Source organism: Vanacampus margaritifer, chromosome 4 (genome assembly GCF_051991255.1).
Source record: "Vanacampus margaritifer isolate UIUO_Vmar chromosome 4, RoL_Vmar_1.0, whole genome shotgun sequence".
NCBI lineage: Eukaryota > Metazoa > Chordata > Actinopteri > Syngnathiformes > Syngnathidae > Vanacampus > Vanacampus margaritifer.
Genome location: NC_135435.1, coordinates 6,185,143 through 6,212,961, shown reverse-complemented (window position 1 = coordinate 6,212,961; position 27,819 = coordinate 6,185,143). Strand labels below are relative to the sequence as shown.

Genomic DNA, 27,819 nt, shown 5'->3' with positions numbered 1-27,819 from the left:
TAACTTTGATCATATGTGAGGAGTGTTAGACATTATTAACATTTTAATTCTTTATTTCATATATTAACCATGTTGAAATGTCTTATAGATGTGTAAAGTAGGTGAAATAGTGTTGAACTCAGTATAATTTGACCTTAACCTAAGCTGGTAAATTGTTTGGTCTAAAATTCCTTCTCAGTGTGCAAAAACATCGTCTCGAACACACACACCCCTGACTCTGTTCGTATCATCATTCACGGCCACTCTTGAGAGTATATTTTGTCTACAAATGAAAACAGGTGCAGTTTGTATACGAGGGTAATATTGTGTGACATGTTGAGTGAGAGCTGTTCTGTTCTGTTCTGCTCATTCTTAGTAGGAGGAGAGAGGCGGTCTGCTATACTATAAGAAGCCTCTTCCGCAAAGGAGGGGGCACAATGGGCACTCTGAAAATTCCACCTCCTACGTGATGTTTCAGGGTCGGCCCCGATGTCCGGAGATCTCTGTTTTAATAAATCATTTTTGCAAAGGTGTTTTTTCTTACATTAAAAATCTGTCTTCATATTTTTGGAACACGCAAAAGAGGAATAAATTTAACCTCTTCAGGAGCTAGCTACAGTAGAAAGAAGCTACGCCGCTGCTGCGCTGGTAAACACTGTTACGTTAGAGGCCTACGCAAGCTACGTACTCGGAGCTAGGTTTGCCACCTGACAAAGCTCAGGCACTTAACAGTCAAGCCCGAAATTATTCATACTCCCTAAGATGTGGACATTTTAGCATGACAAAATCCCAAAACACACATCAAAAGTGGTTAAGAAATGGTTCACGGACAAAAATACTAATGTTTTGCAGTGGCCCAGACAGTCCAGACTTGATTTCAGTTGAAAATCTGTGGAGGGTACGAAAGATCAGGGTGAAGAAGAGCTCATCACTAAAGATGAATGGGGAAAAATATCAGCTGAGTCGTGCAAAAAATTGATCAGCAACCATAGGATGCGTTTTATGGCAATACTTTTTCTGTAAGGCACAAGGGCTTAGCTTTCAGACATCATTGGAATTTTTCAGATAGCACATAATGGTGCCAGAGTTACGGTAATCCAAAGTGCACCTACGGAAATGTGCCGGCGGCGGCACGCTTGGTTACAAAGTGTTCCACAGTAGCACAGGGGACATTTTCAAACTACAGAATTTAGGAAATCAAATTAGCTTTTGACATTCTTCCTAAAAAACGGGACAAATTGTGTCCAGGGAAAGATTTTTATTTTCCCAGGACAGCTGGCAAAAAAAGAGAACCATTCTGGGAAAAACGGGACGCGTAGCAACTCTACGTCGGGGCACATACACAAGAAGTGTGATTGACAAGCCGGGAGCCAATCAATAACGAAGCACCTTCGTTATTGATTGGCTAGAATCTAACATTCCCCGCCACGTCCACAGTTTATGAATAATAAACTATATTTTTTTGTTAACCATAAGTACAAGTCTGTTACAGGTTGATAAAGTAAGGTAATCAGACAACTTAATTTGTAATAAAATCCTCCCTAATACGGCATTTAAAGCCATTGGCCAATTGGGTAATTGCGACTTTGCAGCCAAATTTTTTAATAAATTCACATTTTTATAGTCAACAGTTAAAACTTATTTCATGGTTATTTAGGGGAGATCTTGCAGTGTTAAAAGTGCAAGCAAAATTTGAATGCATAAAATCTGTTCCTATAAGTGAAACACTTACATGTTTAGCATTTTGCATCATTCTCTTAAATTCCCACCATCTGCCTGGCAACTCACCTCTCTGCTTTCTGGAGAAGATCAATATGTGCAATCATGTAGCACAGAGGAGTTCTGGAAATAACTGCATTGGACTTGAGAGTTTTTGATGAGGAATAATCAGCAAAAGGCTGCAATCATCCAAAAAGTCATTCTAAAGACGACTTAATGAGTTTAGGAAAGACGAAAATGATTGACTACAGTGTTTAATTTGTGTACGGTCCTTTCAACTGCATGTTCAAGCAAGGCCCATTCAATCCACTTGTCAGTAGAACTCGCAAGTTGTTTGAAATAAGCTTTAATTGCAAATACTGCATGTATTAATTTGGCACACAGAGATGAGGTTTATGAAGTAATATGCAATTTGGAACGCATAATGCACACAATAACTTTAACAAATAGTGATACATACTGTATATTGGATTTCTGAAGTGAATCAGTGATATTCAATAAAATACAGCAAATTTCTTTAGCCACACAACACAACAGGTCGTGACACCAATGACAAAATGTCACACAATATGATCCACAAAGCCATGTTTCAGTTGGCGCTTATAAACATACATAAATGTAAGTATTATAGCCATGTTACAAAATATTGAGCAATACTTCAAAGAAAAATCCACCTCACAAACATCCATTCATCGTGTTGATGACGTTCCATGTTGCAACACAAGTTTCCATCTAATTCAGGGATGTCCCGAGGGTCGCATACAGAAAAATAGAAGGATGTAAGGCCTCCTTTGGAATTCCTAACATTTAATTGATATAATATGGGGAAAACACTCCTGCAATTTCAGATTGCTTATAAATTGTATAATTGTATTTAAAAAACACACACACACACACACACACACACACACACACAAAAAAACAGTTTTTTGTTAATAGATAAATCAACCTTAAATATTTCTTGACAATAATATGTTAATGTGACCTCACTAGTGTAAACATGACATTCTGATTACTATTACATTTGTAGAATATGAGTTATCTCAGTTATCTGAGCAAAATCCAGCCATTTTTATCCATCTCAGGGAGCGGCCATTTTGCCACCTGCTGTTGACTGAAGATGACATCACAGTTACACAGGGCTCAGGCAACAACTAATCACAGCTCACTTGTTTCCTTTAGCTGTGATGGGTCTTTACCTGAGCCCTGAGCAACTGTGATGTCATTTTCACTCGACAGCTAGTGGAAAAATGGCCGCTTTCTGATATCGACAAAAACTGCTGGATTATGCTGCTTAACTCATATTCCACTAACGCGATATTAACCAAAATACGTATCGAGGCTGGTGGGGCCGCGTAGAACACCTCATTGCCAATATTTTTTTGGAGGGTTGGCTTCCTCTTTAAAGGTGAGAAGCGAATTGTAGGGTGGTCAGCGGACTACTAGAAAAAGATCTGCCCATGAATTATGGGAAAAAACATTTTCTGTAAAGTCATATAAAGACGCCACATGCGAGGAATTCAGGCTGTTTTACTGGATGGATATTAGCTGCACTGCACTTGAGACTTAGTGCCCCCATATAAAGGATTTGTCACTGTGAATAAATTGTTTTTTATACTTTCAAAAATTCAACAAACTTGTCCACATCAAAGCCACATAAAATATAGAATGATAAAGTGGAGTTGCAGCTTGAGGTTGACTAATGCAGTTGTTGATGTTAGCTTGTCATAGATCCTTGAGCCATGTTGATGATAGGTGGATTTTTCCTTAAAATTGTCCCAAAATAATATTGTGTATAAAGAAAATCAGCAATGACATGGGCCTATTTCAGTCAATGCTCTTTGGTACGTATTCGTTAACAGGTGGCTGCAGGTGTCCACCTAAAGTGCTCTGTATCATAGTAAACCATTCAGGCTTTTAAATAAACTTGGAGTCTCTTTGGTTTGTCATTATGGATCGTTTCATCCGGCTGCCATTTCTCTCCCGTGACAACGCTCTCGTATTCATCAGGCTTCGGATTGATGAATGTTTTGAACATCCACAAAAGCAAACGTTGAGCCACCTCTGGAGTGTTCACGCCACAGGATATTTCTGTCCTCTGTTGTTGCACAAGCTCTCCAGTTGCCGCACCAGCTCGTCCTCTCTGGGTCTGTACGGCACCGCGTAACTGTCCTCTTCCAGTAGGATGCGGCTTAGTGTGCGCTCGTAGTTGATGTGCCGGCGCACCATCAGTATATACTGCTTCCCCTGCTCCAGGTTGGGGCAGTCACACACATTCGGGACCCAAAGGAACTCACGGTGCTCCAGGCGGAAGCTGTTGCGGTACGTATGGAGGATCTGGACGTCGTAACGCGTCTCCTCTCCTCTGTACAGCTTTCCCAGGACTCTGGCCCGAAAAACTGATTGGTTGGAGGAGAATTTGAATATTAAAATTGACATTGTTAATAAAAAATCAATCAATCAATTGCTATGACTTACTAAAATCTTTCTGGCAATACTGCCTCTGGCGCTCTCTTCGACCCTTAACTCTGCGGCATTTCCCACAATGCCCTGCAGGACAAAATGAACAGAAATCATCCAACGTCACTGATCTCCACATTCTCATAGACAGACACCACAGTTTCTTGGAAGTGTGACGGTCAGGTGTCCAAACACTTTAGTGTGAGAAAGGTTGTCGCACTTGGCATTTGTCATGTTTCGGTTCTGTGGGATTTGGGTTTTTGTTTGTTATGGGTGTTCTTGTTGTTTTTGTCTATGGTTGGTGTTTTTGTCTGTCATGTGTTTCTGGTTTCGTCTAACCACATCTACCTGTGGGTGTCTTCCCTTCCCCAAGTGTGTCTCATTAGTGTTGTCTGTTGTGTTTGTCCAATTGGTGTGGGTGCATTGTCGATGTTATGTGTGGAAGTTTATGTGTCTCGTCTTCGTCACAGCCACAGCCGCAGCCATGTCATAGCCACACCACACCTTGGCAAGTCAAGGCAAGTCAAGTCCTGTCACATCACGCTCATTCCAGTCTAGTCACGTCCTGTCCAATCACAGCGACCAGCCTAGTCATGTCCTGTCCTGTCGGATCGTCTCGTCCACTCACGACGTCCTGTCCATTCGCAACGTCCAGTCACGACATCCTGTCCAGTCGCAACGACCAGTCCAGTCACGTCCTGTTCAGCCGCAACGACCAGTCTAGTCATGTCCTGTCCAGTTGCAATGACCAGTCTAGTCATGTCCTGTCCTGTCCTGTCCAGTCATGACATCCTGTCCAGTCGCAACGACCAGTCCAGTCATGTCCTGTCCAGTCGCAACGTCCAATCACGACATCCTGTCCAGTCGCAACGACCAGTCCAGTCATGTCATGTCCAATCGCAACATCCAATCACGACATCCTGTCCAGTCACAACGACACGTCTAGACACGTCCTGTCCAGTCGCTATGACCAGTCTAGTACTGTCCTGTCCTGTCCAGTCATGACGTCCTGTCCACGCCCATCAAGTCATGGTTGTCTGTTCACCCTTTTTTCTGTACTTTCTGTACTAAGTTCCACATATTGCACTTGATTCCTGTCTCTCGGCCTTACTTCCCTGCATTTGGGTCCACCATCCCTCACCCACTCACGTCCACCAAAACCAAATGTTGTCTGTTGTGAGGTGAAACGGGTTCAGATGTTCACAGGATCAACTTACTTCCAGGTGAAGGTTGAGGCAGCAGGTTGCGATGGTTCTCCTCTCGTTCCAGGCGAGGCAAAATGGGATGGCGAGAAGGGGGCCGAGGTGGTTTCAGCGGCCTTGCAAATGCTTGGCACAAAAGACACGCAGTTGTTACAAATGTCACTTACACTTCTATAAGATTTATTAGACCAGCTATGATAGAAACAAGAAGCATCATGAAGAGCTTTAATGCGGACTCTTTTAATTTCAGTGAACTCTTGATTGAACATGAAAACGATTATATTTACCAATGTTATTAAATTGGGATCAAATTGGGAGGAGGTCGCAGTATATGTCACAGTATAAGTGATCGTTCATTAATAAACAATCTCAGTCTTATATTTGTTCACTGTACACGTGGAAATCATGCCAACAATTTTATTTACAACAGTTCTTTGCATCACCATTTTTGTAAACACACTCTAAAAAGAGAATTGTTGAAGCAATTTAAGATTACGAATTGAATTGAATTGATCACCAACTTAATAAAATCGCTTCAATTGGTAATACACGATTGAATTAAATTAATCCATAGTGAATACATTGTTTAATTAATTATGAGTTCATTAAACTTATTATAGTATTCACTTGAATTAAGTTAATCCAAAATTAATCAAAAGTGAATATATTAAGTTTAATGAACTCATAATAAATTCACTTTGGAATAATTTTAAAATTGTGTGTTACCAATTGAAGCAATTTTATTAAGTTGGTTAAAAATTCAATTTGTAATCTTAAATTGGTCAACAATTCAACAATAATCTTTTTAGAGTGAACAACATTCTCATTAATATTGCATTTATCGAACATAAGTTAAGCAGCAAAAACCATCAGTTTTTTCCCCATCTCAGAGTGCGGCCATTTTCTACTTGCTGTCGAACTGAAAATTACATCAAAGTTGCTTAAGGCTCAGGTAATGAGCAATCATGGCTCACCTGGTTTCTGAGTTTGGTCATGTGATGTTCGCAAATTGAGCTGTGATTGGCCATCCCGTGAAATGGATAAAAACAGGTGGATTTTGCTGCTTAATTCATATTAGATTCATATCCACAAAGGCAGGATTAATCAGAATATCGTGTTTAGAGTAGTAGGGCTGCATAGAAGATATTATTGTGAAGGCAATTTTTGGGTTGACTTTCTCTTAAATATCCATGTAGATCATAATGAGTGAGTAAAAGAGAACACTAGACGTTTGTAGGAGGAAAAACTGAATTTGAAGATTTTATTTCTTTGCCATATTGATCCCATTGTTATATAATTCAAAGGCCCGTCTCCAGACACCATGTTTTTGCATTGTTGGAAAGAGTTTAATATTAAACTAGTGTGCACACGTGTACAACAGGATTACAGTATTTGGAAACAGAAAACAGATGCATTCCTTAGCAGTATGAAACAGCCTGCAGATTTGGATTGTGCATTTTAATAATCATTTTTTTGCTGGCCATCAGCGCTTACACTCATCATCAGCCACCCACATGTTTTTATTGTCACAAATGTGTGGCCATGCAAAGACTGTTGATCATGTTTACATACTGTGTATTGCATACATTATGTTCAATCAATGTTCTGAATATTATACACTGTTACTTTTTACCTGTCAATTTGTTTAATGAGTACATATTATATACAGTATATACATTATATTATATACAGTATATACATTATATTATATACATATTCACTAAAGCTTTTCCAGTAGTATTCAATGAATGCGAATGAAGAATACATTTCCTATTTAATTATGTATTTGAAGCTCATGGATTGTAAGTAAAAGTATAATAATTTCACTTTATGAAAGCCATCCCTACTCTTACAAATGAACCATCTGGCAAAAGCAGTCCAAGCAAGACGAAGCAAAGCAAAGCAGTCAAGAGCAAATCAACATTATTTTTGCTGAATTCCATCGGAAACATAATTATGAAATGAAAAGGGTCTCCAGCCAATGGTAATGGTGGTAAGAGGGGATTTTAAATTGAAAAGGCACTTGGAGAAGTCAGTAAGTCAGTAAAATGACTGATTTGCTTCTCTGTGTAGTACAAGGGGCTCTTGACTCATGTGACCCTCAAGAATCATATGATGGCCAGGCAGGTCGGTGACCTGTGACCTCAACGACTCTGACTACAAGAGGTTAAAGAGTAGGGACTCTTATCAGTCATCTAGAACACAAGTGGTTTGTTCAGTAGCTTGAAAACGAAGAATAGAAGCTTTTGTAATGCCAGTGAATAGAATATCATGAAACGTAATTTATAACTAATATTTATAAATAATTTATAAATAAGTTATCGTGCATAGTGTCATTATTATTATTATTATTTTGATTATGATTATTAATAATAATATTTTGTTGGTATGCAAAGAGGTGTCAGAGTGATGATGTTTGTCCTTGAGGTTGAGTCTGGGGTTGATCAGATCCCTTGCTCAAGGGCACATCAACCGTAGTTAGATCAAAAACAAAACAAAGCATCCTTTCACTAAATAATGGACAACAAACTGTTTTTCATTTTTAGATAATCAGCATTCTTTTAAACTAAATTTAGCTTAGCGTCATCACGGTCCCGGTCACGTGACCATAATAATGGCGTTCACCACGGTATGTTCTTATTTTGATACTTTATCGGTTTAAAAGAAGATTTGGGGAATAAGATGCCAGAGATATTTGCACTTTCATTCTTTGTACACAATGCCTAATCCAATACTGGAAAATTAGGTATAAATCTTGTATCGCTTTAAAAGCATTCAATGGTTCTTGCCAGGCTATATGGGGGCCCTTGCTTAGCGGCTAGGTGCTAGCTACTAATGCCGCTAGCCGCTAACGCTGGAGCTGTTGCTGAACGCTGGCAACAGGTGCTCTATAATACAATACCATTGTAATTAAGTAGTTTGTTTTTGTCTTAACTTGATTTCAGGATGATGTTGAGTTGCTAACGCTTGTGGCAACAGTTTGTACAAGAAGGTTAGGTTTATTTTGAAGTTGGCCTTCTCACTAGGTTGGTGTTGGTATTTTTTTGTTTTATTTTGTTTTTTAACAGAGGTACTCGAATTACTCTGGGACTCGTTTCACCCCTAGAATATAGACAAATATTGAGTTACTGTACATGAAAAATGTGATGACAAAATACAAATTTTGAAAAGGGGATGCAAACTGCTGAATGAAAATATATGATTATAGTTAGTGATGAGTAGTGCATAAAGGAGACTTACACCAGTGAGGCTGGCTGCTCACTGTGGGTGGCCGCGTAGTGGTGGTTTTAATGGTGGGTTGCGCCCGCGGGAGGTAGCTGGCACTGTGGTGAGCCTGACGCAGAGGACTTCTCCTCCCATGGTGGAGGTCGTACTGATTTGGTGGTAACCAGTACTCATACTCGATGCCTGGGTTTCTGTCTGTGGCAAGAACCTGCACACACAATCACCACAGAAACCGAAAAACTCCATTGACAAGTTTTTGCGTCTTTAGTCTTTAGGATAAGTTGCAAATGTGGTCTCCAAATGCTTTTGGGTATCTCACCATCAGACGCAAATCTTCCTGGGTTGGCCCCGGGACCTCAAAGCTCTCCCAGGTGTCAGCTGACCGCCGGTATAGAAGTTTGGTTCCAGCTATATTATATTCGCCCGGGACGCTGATCTTCCAGTTACCGTTGATGACAAACTGGGAGCGACCATTCTGGAGAGCTAAAAGAGGCAATTTTGGAGTCAAACCTTTCTTGTTCATGATGTCATCTTTCTGTATCAGTGTGCGTGACAATGAAGTAGGGAGGTGGGTGTATGCAGGAGTGCATTCAAGAAAGAAATAACCATATAAGGCAGCTGTCTGGACCAAGTGCTGAAAAGGATTTTCCATGACATATAATGGAAACAAGCGCATTCACCGGCTTTGCCCCGGTGGCCCAATAAAGTGTTCATATTTGTCCATCTTAAACCACATTACTAGGCCACTTTTATTTTGGTCTCATAAACAGGATAAGAATAGAAGTCGCCGTTGTTATGTTGCCTGGAAAAGCCGCCACACATCCAATGACCAGACAGGGCTGCTGAGCCCCGACTGTCTCTGGGCGAGAGGAAGTAATAATGAGGCCAGGAAATCATTTGACATGTCGGATTTACAAGTGTAGCCATGGAGCCAGTGACACAGCAGTAACCTGAAACTGATACACGCACAAGACCAGGTGGCCTGTGTCTGTGTGTGTCCGTGATCTTACCGAGATAATTCCTGCTGTTATCCGTGACTCGGATGTGAGTGGCTCCAGCTGGTATCTTGGCTACTTCGTTGTATCCAAAAGGTCCTCCTAGCCAACAGAACAACACACGCCATTGGAAAATTCAATCCACTCATGCAGTCACAGTGCTCTAAATAACTAAAAAGAGAATTCTTGTTCTTTTTTTTTTATTGGCCTGCTTCGGGTTAAAGGCTAACTACACTGTAGACTGGTTACCAGTCAATCATAAAACTCATACTGTATACAAACAGACAACTTCTCACACTCACATGATCACTGAGTAGGAATTTAACCTATGCCACCTGCATGGAAGTCTTGGGCTAAACGGTTTTGAAAAATAAAGAGTATAAGAGATCAGCCAGGGCCATGTTGCAAAGAGTTCTTTTCCCCAGTCTTTTCAACAGATTTGTGAATAATGATGAAACTTAGCTATATTCTAATGCTAATTGCTGCAAAACGGAAACAGATACAAATATACTTTCTTTCTTTTTTTTTTACTGATGTAGAAGAAGAGGCTCTAATCTTTGTTTTGCTAGGTTGCATGTTTTTATAGCAATAGAAACACAATATTCCGTGGGTCCTTGTGTAAAAAAAAATAAAAATTTAGATTCACAATATAAATATACAGTATATATACCCACATTTTCTGTAACTGTTAAAGGAGCCCCTCTACACACACTTTATGAATGAGCTGAAATCACAACCATTCATTCAATGGTAATATTTTACTGCTGAGTCGCAACAAAAAAAGCTGCGACTTCTCTATGGCTCCCTCGCTGTTACGGAGTGAAAAGTCGTTCCCATATGAGGTCTATTCATTACACACTGTGAACAGACTTTTGCTTTGGTTGCTCCCGCTTACCACTTTCAAAGGGGAACTATGCACAAGGTTCAGTAAGCCTCTAACATCAGACTTGCAGGCAGGCCCTGATGAACTTGAAAGCATCTGACCTTGCGGGAGCGTTTTGTGTCACCACCCTCCGTCAATTCTCTCTCCATTTGGAAGCACAGCTGCGGGTGAGGAGAAAACCTCCCAGGATTCCCAGTCACCCAAACAAAATAGACTTTATCAGCTTGTTTTCTCCTTGCTCACATTGTCCCGTTATGGCCTGCAGCCCGGCTCGGTCTGCTGGGAGCGCTATTCATGTTGTACCCGATTTGGCCACTTAGGGGCAGTGTGGTTCCACGCGGTCTGATACACTGTTAAGTGGTAGCCACATTAGAGAGTAGAAGGAAAAAGTCACGATCAAGTTATTCCAATAAAAGTTGTTTTTTTGCAGCATGGAGCCGTTCTTTTGAGTGATAAAAGTGCCGCGAGTAGCGCACTAATTAGCATTAGCGGGTGAGACTGGAGTAGATCATTACGATTCCTTGAACATCTATAAATTGAAGTAAAAATCAGTCAATCAAATCATTTTGAATAAAAAATCATTCTTAATCGAAAATTGATTCTGCATCGAATCGCACACCCAAAAATCTGAATCGAATCGAATCGTGAGACATTCAAAGATTCCCACTCCTAGTAAAAACACACAATATTTCTGTTCTTTTACCAAAAAACTCCATTAGAAATACATGTATACAAATATATCGTAATTGCACAAATATTTGTCCGTTATTTAATGAAATAAAATGTAAAATTCAACTTTAAAACCATTAAAATAAATAAATAAATAAATCATATTTACTGAGAAATTAACAGTATTTTCATTTTATTTTACCATAATTTCTTTGTGAATTTACTTTTTTTTTTTTAAGTGACAACTACAATTTCTGTAATGTCCTATACATGGTAGCATTCATTGTATTAACATTTATTTTGACAGGGCATCTAAAATGAGGTTACGAGAAGTTAATTTTCTGCTATTTCACAGTATTTTCTGCTATTTCACAGTATTTTCTGCCACCCAGCTGCCGGAAAATTACCGTTATTTTACGATTTTCTTTTTTTTACAGTGTGTCTATGCGGGAAGAGAAGCTGTCATGTCAAACTACTGTTAGTATGATCTCATTCTGTATTTAAAAATGTTCATAAGCAACATATCCAGTCATAGGCTTATTCTGTTTGTTCAATAGCAACTAATCAGCTTTAAAATAAAACTTCAATTCTTTTAACAGTTTATTTTATGTATTAAGACACAAGAATATCCACATTGACCCCAACCAAGGAGCAATTATTTTGGCGAATATCTGAACGGGATTATTGACCTATTCAAATGGATCCAGCAAAGAGATCACAGGCATTTTATTATTATTTGTATTTATTATTCAGAATCTGTCTGTCAATCTTTTCCACTGATTTTCCGCCCCATACTGCTTGGTGTTTGTATCACGGTTAACTTCTTTTATAATCATTTTAGCATTTCATATTTTCTTCATCATTAAAGTTAAGACATACATTTTTTAATTGCTTTTATATTTTAAATTTGGCAAAGGTTACTTCTTTTTACAGTTGTGTGACTGTCAACAATGTAACAGTACTGAAAACAATAGCACATTCAATAAAAATGAATAAATGGAACAATTATTCTTGTATTTTTATCTTTTTCTTTTCATTGTTTCTTACGAGTAAAACTGTTCCAAAATCCAAATTGTTGTTAAAAAAGTCAGGTTGATTTCCATTTGTGCAGTTCTAGAACCCTCTGGTGGCTCATTTTTATAGTGCAGTTTAATTTTCATAAGGCATGTTTTGGCCCTTCTATATTTAAAATCCACGCTAATTGTCAGATGAAGGGGAACGTAATATGCGTAATAAGCAAGTCAATATGTGGAGGAACTCAATTTGTGAGATTGTATGTTGTTTACGAGCATTGCTGTTATGTACAAAAGCACAATATTGTGTTTTTTAGTATGATTTTTTTACAATATTGTGACCTTTTTGTATATTGCCAACCTGCCCACAATATCGTGATAATTATCGTATCGTGATTTTTGGATATTATTACATCCCTATTCGATAGTATCAAATGAAGTACCATGTTTTGGTGGCAATAAGCTCAAAATGTATTGGTTGTCTTGACTTGGAAACGCATCTTCTTCCAGAGAACTTCACAACTGCAATTTTGGACTACCGGTTATTAGTTTAATTTTGCTTTGGAGTGCAGCCAACGTTTGTTTGGCGTAAAAGTTTCACAAAGCCTCATGACTAAACATCAGCGATAAGAAATCAAGCTAAGAGCCAGGTATTATCCTGACATCCAAGTAGGTCTGAAAGTGATTCCTCATGGTGATTATTGGAAGTGTGTGTGTTTGTGTGTGTATCCTACCTGCCTCCAGGCCGTTGCTCTGGTAAACACTCCTGTGGTGAAGGCAGCTGGTGTTTTTTCCTCCACAGACCATGCAGGCGTCCTCTTGCTCCTTTGAACCCAAGATGGAATCACAGCCAGGTTTCTATAGGAGGAATAAGAACGTTAAAATGTTTACTGCACGACAAACATTATGAACTGATAGGATGTCTGTCTTCAGTACTTTTTTGATTGCACATGATCTGACAAGAAGTAACCTTTTTTGTTTGTTGTGTACTCATACACAACCACATTTCTACTTAAGATGACACACACACATTCACCTTCTGTTTCTTCTCCCTGTCATTTCCTTGTCATTAACATTTACTGGCAGCAAGGGGCCCAATGAGGGAAGATAGTGGCTCTAGAGATGTCTCTATGAATGTTTTTTACTTGAGCCTTCATCTCCAGTGATGCAAGGCAATCTTCCAGGAGGCCTATAATCAGAGCCCTTGAAGAACACACAAACACTCCAAGCATGTATGTGCATTACAGGAAATGAATCCCTGGTATGAAGGCACAGTACACACAACGCAAACCAAAGCAACACTGAGGAGTGAACATGGTCCAGCAAAATACAATTAAATTATTATTATTATTTTTTTTTAAATGAATCAAACGATCTGGGTGCGCAAGACTATGGAAGAGGTTTAGGGCCAGTGAAGAGAGAGAGAAAAAAGTTTGTCAGGATTCTCTTTATTCACAAAATTCTGACTTTAATCTCAGAATCCTGGCTTTAAAGTCAGAATAATAGTAGCACTAATAAAGTCAGAGATCTGAATAATAGTAGTCTTCTGACTTTATTAGTGCTAGTCCGACTATTCTCAGAATTCAGACTTTAAAGTCAACATTCTCACTTTAAAGTCAGAATTCTCTCTTTAGAGTCAGAATTTGGCGATTAAAGTCAGAATTATAACTTTAAAGTCAGAAATTCTGTGATTAAATTTAGATTCCTGCCAATCTTTTTTTCTCATCACTGGCCCTAATCCTCTTCCGTACAAGACAGTCTCCAAATGCCCACGTCTTGTGCATCCAACGCCATCGTTTGCAAGGGGACATGTTGCAGGTTCCGTGAATAAACACATTGCATAAACACACATAAACACAATCTCATGCGTGGATTTCTAACTTCCGGAATGTCAAACACTGCATGTGACTCAGCCGCCTTAATTTGACAGAGATTGAGGGGAGCCGCTTTGATTGGCTGGGAGTCTGCTGTGTTCCATCTCACAAGAGAACAGAAAAAAAAGACCCTTAACCTTAAGTAACTTCCATACATTGCTGTAGAGAACATTAAAAGAAAATATGTACAACATGCTGTACATGTATGAAACATAAACACACACACAAAAGGGGAAAAAAAACTAGCCTACTGCTGTAAATAAAGTTCCACAACTACAGTAAGCTTTTGACTGGTCTCTGTTGTCATCCTTCTTCTCTTGGCTGCCATCCTCATCCTCCTGGCCATAGATACGCTGCTGTCTGTTTGGCCACAGGTTTCCATCCACAACACACACATGCTCCTTCATAAGTCAAGTTCTAATTCTACCTGATTGTCAATTACTGTCATGAATTTATCAAGTGTTCCAAAGAATTCATAAATGGTGTTCATGGTATTATGTTCTTGATTGATGTTCACTTACATAAAGGAAACATGTTGACATGTTTTGAAGAGAAGAACCATTAGACTGTGAATTGAATAATAATTTTAGATTAGAGATCTATTTATTTAGAAGATGTGCTAAATGTGGGCTACTTGTACATAATCGTTTGCAGAGAGACAGCCGGTCAATGTCCTTATTTTGCCATATTGTGTTCTAATAATGGGTGTGGATTTGTATCACGGTTGAATGACAGTTTATACAGTTTTTTTCCCTCTGCTCTAAGTGTAGCACAAAGTTAAATAAATTGTCCTTGGTAGCAGATTACAAGTTAGAGACACTTTTAGGTTTGCTCTCACCAGACAGCGTCCGTTGACACACACAGCTCCAGGCACTTTGTCACAGGCTGTGCCATCAAGCACACGACCAAAGTTGTAGTAGAAGTTATGACCCAAGGCCAGGCAGCTGAGCTCACACGGGTTGGAACCTGGTAGGGGAGATGTTGTTCAGTCATCGGCTTGTTGCTTTTGGATTTCGTTCTTACTCGGGAGCCCGTTCATTTGGTGTGCAACTGTGCATGGTCAGGAAGTCAGTCAAGCTAGCCGTAGCAATGCTATACATAATGGTGTAATATAGTGAGAAAGCCAACTTCAAAATAAAATTTGTAAATACAATACAGTAATACACGGACATCAGCGCCTAGGTATGTTTTTATTTTTGCCTTAAATGCTTTGATTTTGAAGCAGCGCGTAGTGACGTGGCGGCTAACTTAACTCATCTTCCTGACTGTAAATTGGATATGGGGAGGGCTCCAGGTGGCGGAGTGGTGCCATCAACATCGACACAACAACATCCTGAAATCATGATCAACTGCTAATTAAGGACGGTTAAAAAAATAAATAAAAATTTCTGACTTAGTTGAATGCGGTGCCTGTTTCAAGTGTTAACAGCTAGTTGCTAGCAACTAGCTGCGGCGCTAAGGCAGTGGCCCCAATAGGCTGTCAGGATTTGCCGGTGTCCAAATTCACAAGGCTGGGTCCTCGGAAGGCCAAATTTGTCAGTTGCATGACATCACTCCCGGCGCGACTCGACAGCCCGCACGGACTTGTGACTGATTTACACATGAATGGATTGTCGGTCAACGTGCTACTGACAAACAGTATTGACAATCCATTCATATAGTGTATAAGTACGTATGTGCTGTCGAGTCGCGTCGGGAGTGACGTCGTGCGGCCGACAAATTTGGCCTTCCGAAGACCCAGTCGTGTGAATTTGGTCTGTGAATATGACACGCTGACACAGATGTCGTTCCTATTGATCCATGTAATCACAATTCCTCAATTTTTTGTTTTAGCCAGCAAAATCACTACTGTAGTTCTGATGTCACTTTGTCTCATCATCCCAAAATTTACTTTCTAATGTTTCTCGAGAAGAAAATGCAGTTTATGCATATTTTAAATTTAGCGGTGGGTGGGTTAGTGTGGTGTGATGTAAAAATGAAAACCAATGGGTCATTAAATAAGTGAAATGTGTTATTTTTGCTTGTGTATTCCTAATTGTTCTTTAACCAAGAAAAAAATATATAATTTATTTATTTTCCCTTTCGACTGCCTCTCACTTCTTTTTTGTTACGCCCCCTCTCGAAAGAAAAACAAATTTTGGCTCCCCTAAGTCGATAAAGAGTATCATTTGTCTATCAAATTACAACAGCGGAGCTAATACTCCTTGTACACTCTGACAATGAGATTAACATTGCCACCTTCTGTAGTGGATGTGCAATTACACTTTATTCTAGTATCCCGCTGGATTCCCGAAAAAATGTCAGGCTCAACCCCCTATTTGAGAAGGACTGCTTCAGGGGTTCTGTACAAACCTACATGTAAGTTACATGACAGCAATCAGTTCATCTGATGATGCACAGGCCTAAACTAATGGCAGTATGGAAAAATAACAAAACAATGGATTGTCTACTGTATTTGTTTCCCATCAAATACAAGTGATATAAAGTGAAGTGAGTTTTCTTACTGACCACCATGAAAGGTCGTCCATCTGAAGGAGTTTCCTGTCACCAACTGTCTGTCATTGAAAGCAGCACATTGCATCTCTCGGAAATCTGCTGAGCCAGGAGGGCACTCCTGCACAAAATTCAAGGCCATTAAGGATATACTGCTGAATATGATGTTTATTTCAAACTCAGGCGAAATGGAATCCAAATCTTAAAAGTAAACTAACTGGCAAATGAGGCCTCTGGGAAGTAAATTACATCTAATATGCAGCTGCACGGACAATGTGTTCCGGGGCCGTTAGGGAAGTGTGGCTATTTACTGTACAACTTGGCTTGAAGTAAATCACAAGGGACAAAGTGCAACATGCACTCATGTTCATTCTGAAACAAGCTTCAACTCATCTGCGCGATCGTCTACATGCACGTACGGGCTGTGGTGATTGCCTGTCCAAACACAGCCACACACAACCCCTCACAAATGTAAGGCGGTAGCAGCCCTGACGCCCGATTGCAGCGTGAAATTTCAGAGCCAAGACAAAGGTTAATATGTCCGTGAAATTCCAGTTCACACCCTGAAAGGTCGCAGCCGCAACATTATCCCCCGAACACGCCCACATGCTCAACTTCAAGAGCAAACATCAGCCATTGTCCAAAGATATTTGCATTGAAAATGTTGTACAGTGTGGAAAATTTTATGCTGAATGACCTTAGTGTTGCAGATCTTGTATTGTCTTGGATCACCTTCGCATGGTCCACCGACTGGGTTCCTGACAAACACAAAAACAGAAACGGGACACATTTAAGTTTGTGTGTTCACTCAGAAATAATCGTTGACTGTTGAAACGTTTAGTTTCTGTCATGTCTGAGAAGATCTGGTTTTGGTTGAGGGTCCCGATTGGTCCTGAGTGGTTTCCCGCCCTTCCGCAGGTTGACCAATCCGGGCCACTTGTGCCTGGCCCCAGGTGTGACTAGTTACCTAATTAGTGTGGGTGTATTTAGTTCCCGGGTGGTGATCAGTCGGTGTGGGATCATTGCCGCTTGTCACGGTCACCGCCGGAGTTCTGTCTGTTATTTTGGTTTTGTATCTTTTCAGTTCCTTGTTTATTTAATACTAACCAGTACCCCGGTTAGTGTGTTTTGTAAAATAAAGCACAACAGTCTAACCCGCACTCCTGCCGTGGTTCTCCTGCCTCCCTGCATTTTGGGTCCTCCGCCTCACACGCCGACAGACACCACGCCGCTCCGCGACAGCACCGTGACAGCACCGTGACAGTTTCGTTTGAATGCATGTGGAACGCTTATGAAGTAAATTGAGAGATAAATGATGAAATTATGACCTCCTGGTTACTGGACAATGCACTTTAGCAACTGTGCCACCGAGCAGTATCAGACGCCTGGTGATGGTGATAAGTTGTACGCATGGAAGTGGGCGAGGAAAGTGATACTTAAATGTTCAATGTCTGTCCCATTGAAAATTAATGGGGAAAAGTTGATATTTAACATTAAATTGTGCGAATACTGTAAGTACTGTAATGTGAAATCAGACGATATATGTGGGAGTTGTTACACGGCAAAAAAGTGGAGAATAAAAATCACAATAACATATGTTGGAATGCTTGCCCCCCCCCCCCCCCCACTTAAATAAAAAATAATAATTAAGAAATACTCGTACGCATTCAGCCCAACATATTGCAAGATGCTCCCCACCTGGTGATGCAGGTTCGTGTGCGCACAGCAGCGCCGGCCCCACAACTTCGTGAGCACACGGACCAGCCGCTCCAGCTTGCCCATTCATTCCTAAAGAGCAGCTGGCGTCGGGTTCGAGCTGGACGGCCCGACGAGCCTTCACTATGATGATCCCATGCAGAAGCCCAGGAAGCCTGAGATGGAAAATAAAGGTGGACTCTTCAATACCAACATGGAAAGCAACATACACTGTGGGGTGGCTGTAGCAAAGATTGTGGGTAAAAAAAAGAGTCAGCAGCTTCTGTATGGATGCACATACAGTAGCTGCAGAGAACGTGTTGTTGGCGGGATTTAGGGCTGTCACTATTGATTATTTTTAGAATCGATTATTCTATTGATTATTCCATCAAATAATGGGATAAAATTTTATCTTGCATTAAAGTGCATTACAATACAATTTGTTCCCAATGACTAATCAATTATTGTTGTTTCTTTAGTATTTTTTAGTGATAAAAACAACAAAAAAACAACAATTCAGCAATATCAATGAGAGGAATTGATGGTGCACTCATGAACCTTTTTAAATAATTCAGTCACTGGCTTGGTTGTTTTCCAAAGTGAAAGCACCCAGTAAATATTTCCAAACATCTTATTTTGATTAAACACAAAAGATAAATAAGTCTACTCTGATGAAGAACTACAGAAATCAGAGAAGAATTACTGTTGAGACACTGAAATTGCAGGATTTGCACAATTTCCCTTTAAACAATGACTCTAAACAACTACTCGATTATTAAAATAGTTGTCGATTATTTTGATAATCGATTACTTGTCCATTAATTTTGACAGCTGTTACTGGATTTGACCTAATTCTTTCTCAACTAACCCCCTTTTTCAATCCAGGTTTGTATAAACAATATTCGAAAGGTTTTCTATAGTTACACTGATCTAGATCAGCATTGTAAAACTCATTTTTGTCACGGGCTATATTGTCGTTATGGTTTCCATATTTCTACATGTACAGAATTGACTCTGCATTTGATTGTTATAAAATATGGACAGTATTTATAACAACCAGTTGAGTTTGAGATCAGGAGTAATCTAAATAAGTGTCAACCGGATATCAGAAGTGGGCATTCTTTCACTCCTGACGGACTGTCCGTCATTTTGTCATTGACGAATGCCCGTTTTGCTGATGAATGTCAAGTGATGGACTTCTGACAGAATGCCCACCTCTGTCAGTCCTAAAATAGTGGTGACAGAGTGATGATGGAGGCGTGGTTGAAATAAAATGACGGACTGACGATTACGGTTTGGTTTGGCTTAAAAAAAGGACAGGGGGAACAACAATTATTATTCTTTAATATCCACCTCTATAAATGTACACAATTATTCAGTAAATGTTAAAAAGGGATTTATTGTGGGGAAATTAATTATATCCATCTATCATGACATTGTTATTTGTTTTTAATAAGCATTTTTAACATTTTCAATGGACCTTGACCAAAATGTGCACGTGTATGTGTGTGTGTGTGTGTGTGTGTGTGTGTGTGTGAACAAAACAAGGCCCAGTTTGTGAGAGGGAAAAGGTGTGTACAAGAGAGTTATTTATGAGTCGTCACGGAAAGTATCGTATAGCAAGCTCGTTAGCCTGCTGGATAAGGACCATCACAAGTGAACAATAAAAGTGATTAAAGAAATCTCAGAGGTGCTCCTCAAACACATTCCAGAGTTTGTGCCCTGAAGGAGGAGTGAAACTGGCACCGTTCCCACCAGTTCCTCATTCAGGAGCTGACTCACACCCACTTAACTCTTCCTTCGCACACACACTCAACAGCTGTGTGTCTATCAGCGTCAGCTGCGCTGTTTGGACTCAGAAAGATGTGTGAGCTGAAAATGTGTCAATAATATGTGTCACGTAGATGTATTCATGGTAGGTATCCACCACTGTGCAAAAGATGATGCATTAGATACCAGAATTACTATGTAAAATACTCCGGCTTGACATTAGTCCCGCCACGTCTCGTTTAAAGGCTACTTTGTTTTGAATGAGAATTTCTGCACCAGATATTCATTGAGATCTAGAGCCTGCCAAACACTGAGCAACACAGCAGAACTGAAATAGACACTCATGAAGAAGAAGAAAAAAAAACACCGTTGGCGACTCACAACTGCCCGCCAGGCAATTGACCCTCACACACACATAACTCACTTGTTTTAATGGGAAAACTGTGGAGAGCTACTCCATGGTGAGAAAAAGGCCTAATGCCCATAACATCCAAAATACCGAGGCAATTGTTTTGATGTTTTCAGAGGTTGAAGTTGACATGAGTAGAGATGTGTGTGTGTAATTTTGTCATGGGCGACCTTTAGCTTTTGCACAGTTGTGCCCATAAGGGTCATTACAGAATTGGAGGACATTTTACTGTATGTTCCACCTATCAAATGTTAAATAATCCACATACAAAATACTAACACATGCAGTTTCTGATTAAATTTAGTTGTCCTAAGACCAAACCGTGGTGGAGGAGTTTGTGTGTCCCAATGATCCTAGGAGCTATGTTGTCTGGGGATGTATGCCCCTGGCAGGGTCACCCATGGCAAACAGGTCCTAGGTGAGGGGCCAGACAAAAGCACGGCTCAAAGATCCCTTATGATGAACACAATATATGGACAGACGTTTCCCTTGCCCGGACGCGGGTCACCGGGGCCCTCCTTTGGAGCCAGGCCCGGAGGTTGGGCTCGTTGGCGAGCACCTCCGGGCCCCATGGTGAGAAGCTCGGTCGGCATCTGGTTCAGATGCCTCCTGGACGCCTCCCTGGAGAGGTGTTCCGGGCATGGCCCAACGGTGGGAGGCCCCGGGCACGACCCAGGACACGCTGGAGAGACTATGTTTCTCGGCTGGCCTGGGAACGCCTTGGGATCCCGCTGGAGGAGCTTGTTGAAGTGGCTGGGGACAGGGAAATCTGGGCTTCCCTCCTAAAGCTGCTGACCCCGCGACCCGACCCCGGATAAGCAGTAGTAAATGGATGTCTGGATGGAGGTATGGATGGATGAATGGATGGATGAATGGGGAAAAAAAAAATGACCGGAATTTCCGTACTACAAGCCGCTACTTTTGACTTGCATTCGACCCTGCGGCTAACACAACGGTGCGGCTTATCCAGGTCACGAGGGGGCGCACTATAAAGGAAGCGCAAGAGCGCCAAGCAGGGCAAGTGAGCTCAAATACAGTAGAAGAGACAGGACGAGAGCAAGACAGTCATTATGGAAAAGAAACTGAGAAGAACAAAGCACCTGTTCGATTCTGACACTGATGAAGAGGAAGAGGATTTTTTGGGGGGTTTTGAGAGCGACAACAAAGGAGAGAAAGTGGCGGACGAGGCCATTTTGGGCCTCTTCATTTCCGGCACGGTGGAAGAGGATGATGTCACAAGGATTACTGTTAATGACTGCTATAGTAGGCTGGTTATTTTTATTGCAGTAATGTCTTGTTGTGCACTTTTACTGCCATTTTACAGGCAAGCACTTTTAAAAACGGATTTCTTTAAGCCATTTAACGTTATTGCCTGGTCAAGCGCTGTAAGTTTTGTTCTGTTGTTATACTATACTATACTACTGTGACTGCAGGACGTGCGCAGTATTATTTGTGCACCTCACAAATGCTGTTCAGATGTTAATAAATGGGAAACTTTGTGTTCCCAAACAGTCAAATCTATCCTGATAATCCAATAATGGGTGCGGTTTATACATGGAACAAACTGGAGTATTTCCCAAATTTAGCTAGTGCGCCTTATAGTCTGGAAATAACGGTATTGTTATATATTTTTTTAGTTTAGTCAAACGAATAACATTTTTAACTAATTAATTGCACAATCTTCCATAATTAATTGCGATGAATGACATTTGACTTTTTATTCAAAGCTTGTAACAGATATTTACTTGAGTCAAATCTTGGAATTAATGTTAAATCATCAAATAGAAAGTATATTTATAATCAAAGACTGTCTTAATAGTTTTCTTTGACCTTGAATAGAATAAACTTCTGTGAAATTCAGCTGTTAAACAACATATTTTTTCTCATTTAAACAATTCTCACAACTTCTTGCTTCCAGGTTCAGTTGTGCCCACAAGCAGAACATTTCAGAAGGCTTAATTTGCGAGGCTCCGTGGTTTGAATTTGAGGTGGGAATTTTGCTCTGAGATTATACGTGAAAGGCGTACAAGTAAGATGCTATTTAAATTTGAATCTGCAAAGTGCGCAAATTACTTTAGAGCTCTCCAACAAACATCAAGCAAGTAAATCAGAAAGTAAAACTAACCATAGTCCATGTTATTAATCTTCCCGCCAGTAGTTGTGTTTCCATTCACCCATTTTTATTCGAATTTTCAAGAAATGCGAAAATTAAACTGGTTGGAAACGCTAGAAATTCGAAAAAGGGCCCAAAATTTGCCAAAAAGTTTTTACGCTTGGTGGGGGTGGATTTTGAAGCGTGTCGAAAAAAGGAAAATACAAATTTCGGCTATGGAAACAGGTTTTGCGAATAAAAGCTGACAAGACCAGATACATGTTGCACGTTTTGACCGGATATTACGTCACACGAACGTTTGTAGTCTCAAAGCAATGTCGGACGATAAAGTAAAGGTATGTTTGCGGGGAACGACGAAACAGAAATCTTTTTGGAATTAATTAAAGAAGCGAATATTAATTTAGATGGAAAACAGCAAAGAAATGCTACGGTTTATCAAGAATTCCAAAAGCAAACTCATACGACGTCATCGCACAGCGCAGTCGCTTCCTGGTCTTCTTTTTCTTTTTTGGGGTCACATCTCTATGGTGTATACCGCCCCCTACAGCGGCGGAGTCCCCTCTCAATATTCGCAAAAGAAGAACAGATGGAAACGGGCATAAGTCGCATGTCCATTTTGTGAAAAACAATTGGCTGGAAACCTGACTAATGACTCCTCCAAGTTTGGTTGCACATTGAGTTAACTCATGAGTCCAGAGTTAACGCTTTCATTTTAACAGCCCTAATTTTTTTTCTTTACTTATTTATATACTGTAAGTAAGTTTGTCTTCTTGGTCAGCAATAACAGCTAGCTAAACAGCTAGCATCCACTCTTGAGAGAACGCTAACATTCGTCCGGATTTGTAACCCTGTTGCTGTGATTAGAGCAATAGAATTGCATCAAGTATTGTAAACACCAAATAGATTGTGCCATTGATCTGTAAGATGAGCTAATCAAGCATTTGATAGTGCCATAAGGGTCTAGCTGCAGACGCTGGGCGAGGGGAGCTCCAACGGAAACACGTGACCTCTACCGGAAACCCGCGACTTCGAGTTTTTTATTTTAAGCAAATCATTTTTTCAAACAAATAAACAACTTTAGAAACCAGCTATTTAGTTAATTTGAATATTTAAATATTTGAATATAAACAACATCAACAACACAACTCCATCGGAAACGCGTTACCTCTGAACGAAGCCTGACGTACAGACGGACATAACATAGTCCGTGCGTGTACAATGTCCTCAAATCAACCGTGATTTAAATGTCGACCTTTGATTTTTAGTTTTTTTTTAAGGTAAACGAACGTTTTGAAAGGACATTGAGGAGGGCTAAAACAAAGCAAGCCTCATTGGTATTTGATATTTTTATACTGTATATATATATATATCTTTTATGTTTTGTTTTATTTTCCTTTTGTCTTGTTCGAATGCACGGTTCGAATGTTATGTTGTGTGCTCAGTTTGCAATTCTCATGTTCTATGGAGAAAGACTCGGATGCTGTTTTTTTTTAATTCAAAATTGGGGGGGGGGGGGGGCAAGTCATTTTCTCTAAAAATGTCAAATTGCTTGTATATTATTACACTATATCGCCACTGGGTGTCATCCTCAAACTTGTTTTCAATTGCATGTGACGCGTTATTAAATATAAATTAATAAAAAGTTAGGAGTACTTAATTGTGAGTTATTCCCAAGTTTCCAAGTACCTGCATTCGAGCCATAAGTTTGAAAATGCTTGAATTTGTAAGAGCGGGATTTAAAATGGAAAGGTGCTGTGCCTGTTAATTACACCAATCTACAAAGATGTTCAATAACAAATAGAGGGAGCTTCCTGTAGAGTACAGAATGACGTACAGTACTTCTTCAGCACCTACCTCAACTGCCGAGGCTAGCACTTTTGTTATTTGATATTTCCATCACAACATGAAGCACATTCTATCCTCCTTATTTAATTGTTACTTATGCTTCTATCCAAGACTGTGTTAATTAAAACCAAGTTTAGCATCACAGTTTTACTAAGTTTGTTGACAATGGCCAAGCTGTCTGTTTCAAATCAAAACTCAGTGACTTGAAAATTGCCAATGTTTGTTGTGAAGTTTCAGCAAAAAGAAAAAAGTTGTACAGCTCACTGAAGTTATTTGACTTTCTGACTCATTAAATAGAATGTGACAGTCTCGTACGCACACACGCAGTCATGTTTCCATCACAACATTGCAGTGACATGAGCTCATTTCCCAGAGATGCTTTTACATGACATACCATACTTCAACCTCTTTTAAACCACAGTTAATCTGACGGACCCTATACAGACTTGCTTCAAAGTCCAAGCAGAATATTTACGTATGCGCGTTTATAGGCCAACCCCCTAAAGAACCCCCTAAAGGAGATAGTTGTGTTACGTAAAAAACAAAGAAACGTCAACATAAATCCTTTTCATGAACTAAACTAAACAAACACATAAAATAAGCACATAAATTGACTAAGAGGAATGTCAACAGAAACCTACTGTTCATGTCCACAAATTGAGAGTGACCTGAGCAATCACTTTGCATCATTCTCCATGACAGGGTCATCTGAGTATGCCCTCATTAGTGTTACAGCCAGTCAAATTAATGTTGATAACAGTTGATAAAATTACCGCAACGTTTACAATAAGCCCCATCCTCATGTAGGTATGTAGGCAGTTATGCTTTATATCTGCAAGCAAAAAAATATTCTAGTATGAATGTAACCCTAACCCTAACCCAAGGCTACTGGAAGAAGTTTGAACTGAGAAGGAAATATGGAAAATGATAAATAATGTACAAAAATGTTTAGGTAGTGGAACGCTGTTGATAAATACAATTTTGAATTCAACTGTATTTTTCTGGAAAACTGACAATAGCCATCCATCCATCCAACAGTAAAAGTGTTGAAGTGATTTTATTGAGCTCAGGAAATAGGAGAATGCTCTCAAATTCACACTTTTTACTTGATGACAGACATTCAAAATCAAAATATTGTAACTAATACCCTGCACTCCACTGATGTGGAGTGTTGTATTGCTGGGTTTCCCTCTTGAGCCCCAAATGATTAATTTTGCCCCTGGATACAGCCTGCATTGATTCAAAGCACACGGAGAACATGCAAACTCCACACAGGAAGAAATGAAATTTGCTGCAAATGTAAAAATTCTACCTTTTTCTATTCTTTCAATATTACACTCATTCAAATAAAGAGATAGTAAAAAAAAAAAAGAAAAGAAGAACAGAATGTACAGTTTGTATACCTTGAATTGGTTGCATTTAATCTTGAAGGCAACCCCATTCAATGTGTTCCCATAGCTACGGAAGCCAATAGCAAAGCCAGCTTGGCCTCTCAAATTGGAGGGCAACAAGCATATAGCTCACTGTGCAAATATGGAGGACCAAAACTGCCAAAATTCTAAATGACTAAATAAATAGATAAATGACTATAAGTGAAAAATAAAAACAGATATGTTAAAAAAAAAAAGTTTTGGTCCTCCATATGCAAATACTCATCACTCATGCCACATAAGGATGCATCCACACAGGGTCTCCAAACTTACACTATTGCAATAGGTCCTCGACTAGTGTTATTCATAGTTTATGGTCTTGCCAATCTGCAACAAGATTGCTTACACTGTGTGTGTGTTTTTTGTTTTTAATTTTTTTTTCAAAAACGTGAAAGAGAAATTTTGCAGGTTGGTTGATTGGTCAATTGCCCTCAAATGAGACCAAACAGAGTGTTGCTGCAATACAGTACGGGCTAAATACATCAAATGTACCATGTGCAGACCTTAGTGCTGAGGGTATAGTCTATCTGAGTGTCTGTTTATGATAGCCACACCCAGTGGGCGGATGTTGTTGGTGCTTTCCTGACAGCAAAGAAAACAGCAATGGGAAAAAAAGTCAGCCATAATGAGCAACAAACCATCACAACACACCCATGTTGCAAAAACAATCTAATCATCAGACTCAAAGACCTCAGAGACCCGCTCACGTCGGAAATCTGGTGAAAGGTTGTGATTAGCTTATTATCAAAATGAGCTGGATTTTCCCCTGTGGAACCCGAGAGCACTAATGACCAAAATGGCAGCATTTAAGTTTGTCAAACACGGGAAAAGAAGATGTAAGGACAAGGGAAAAAGCAACGGGAGGTTTCGTGGTGGTTTATGCATGGCAGAGGCTGATCGTGGCACTCATATTCACTACTCACAAAAATGAGGGACATTCGGCAATACAGTATTTCCAAGGACACCACTTTGGTGTTTTTCTGTGGCTCTTCCAATCTCTCTGTATCCCTGTTACAAACTGCTGATGACATTCTATGGCACCCTAAGATTTCCACTTGGAAAATACCCGTTTTACTTTTTTTTTTTTTAGATAAAATATTACTTTAATGAATTAGCAATTTTAATTTAAAGGATCTTTGTGCAATTTGTCACTTTATTACTCCTGACTGCCACCTCTGGCCCAAAGCGCAACTGCAGCATCCCAACTGTGGAAAGTTAGCAGCTCATGTGTGCAGTGTAATACGCTAGCTAACACCACAGGCTAATGCTAGCACAACGCCAGTGACGTGCGGTCAGGATAGGCAAGGTAGGCACTGCCTGCGTCAGGCTGAAATGAAAGTTGCCCTGCAGGCAAAAAGGCTGCAAAAATTATCCTTCTAAAGGCACACCGCTACTGTGCTTTTTCCAGCTCTGTCCGTGTAGAGATGTGTGTTCGCGCATGCGTCCTCAGTTTCCCAGTAAAAAAGTCCTTTACGCAAATAGGCAGATCGCTACGCAGCCTTTTTACGTTGCTGGATTATTTCGATGCGAACGTGCATTGGTGAATTCGAAACACACTTAGTGCACAGCAAAGCGGTACGATGATGCCACTCTGGAGAATATAAAACTATTTTCACCCCTTTTTTTGAGGAAAAACGCCATCTTTTGTAGGATAGGAGACCAACGCCTTAGCTAAGGGACAAAGAATGGCGCAAAAGGAAAGATTGGCTTTGTGGGTTTGCTTCGATTAACTGGCTGTTTCACTTTACATGGTGTTTGGCATTGCTATTGCTAGCCTGGTTTTGTGAGCAATTAGGCTGTTTGACAGGGAGATATTCACTTTATTATTTTTTTTCCGGGTGTCGGGGCGTGTTTGAAATTGTCCGTTTTTCGTTGTGCAGCAAATGGGAGACGGAGTGCACAGCAACGTTTACTGTGGCTGTCAGACTGCGCACTGGCTGATGGTGGCCCAGAACTTTAGCTGGGTGACAAGTGTTGAGCTGGCGCACCGGAGATGATGGTTACGAATCCCGCTCGAAGTAAAAAATGAATAAATAAATATTGCG

At 40.0% G+C, this 27,819-nt stretch overlaps 1 protein-coding gene across 1 annotated transcript in view; it reads right to left on the bottom strand.

Annotated features, from left to right (window-relative positions):
- Nucleotides 1-2,028: 2,028 nt before the first annotated feature.
- Nucleotides 2,029-27,819, bottom strand: part of adamtsl5 (ADAMTS like 5) — a 39,900-nt gene continuing 14,109 nt past the window's right edge. Inside the window, exons 3-13 of the mRNA XM_077564878.1 lie at nucleotides 18,211-18,383; nucleotides 17,210-17,270; nucleotides 16,528-16,633; nucleotides 14,858-14,985; nucleotides 12,880-13,003; nucleotides 9,596-9,682; nucleotides 8,905-9,068; nucleotides 8,601-8,793; nucleotides 5,376-5,486; nucleotides 4,177-4,248; nucleotides 2,029-4,097 (exon numbers count right to left, since the gene is read on the bottom strand). Of these exons, the coding sequence (XP_077421004.1) occupies nucleotides 3,772-4,097; nucleotides 4,177-4,248; nucleotides 5,376-5,486; nucleotides 8,601-8,793; nucleotides 8,905-9,068; nucleotides 9,596-9,682; nucleotides 12,880-13,003; nucleotides 14,858-14,985; nucleotides 16,528-16,633; nucleotides 17,210-17,270; nucleotides 18,211-18,383 (1,545 nt within the window). The 3' untranslated portion in view covers nucleotides 2,029-3,771. The remainder of the gene's footprint in view (nucleotides 4,098-4,176; nucleotides 4,249-5,375; nucleotides 5,487-8,600; nucleotides 8,794-8,904; nucleotides 9,069-9,595; nucleotides 9,683-12,879; nucleotides 13,004-14,857; nucleotides 14,986-16,527; nucleotides 16,634-17,209; nucleotides 17,271-18,210; nucleotides 18,384-27,819) is intronic.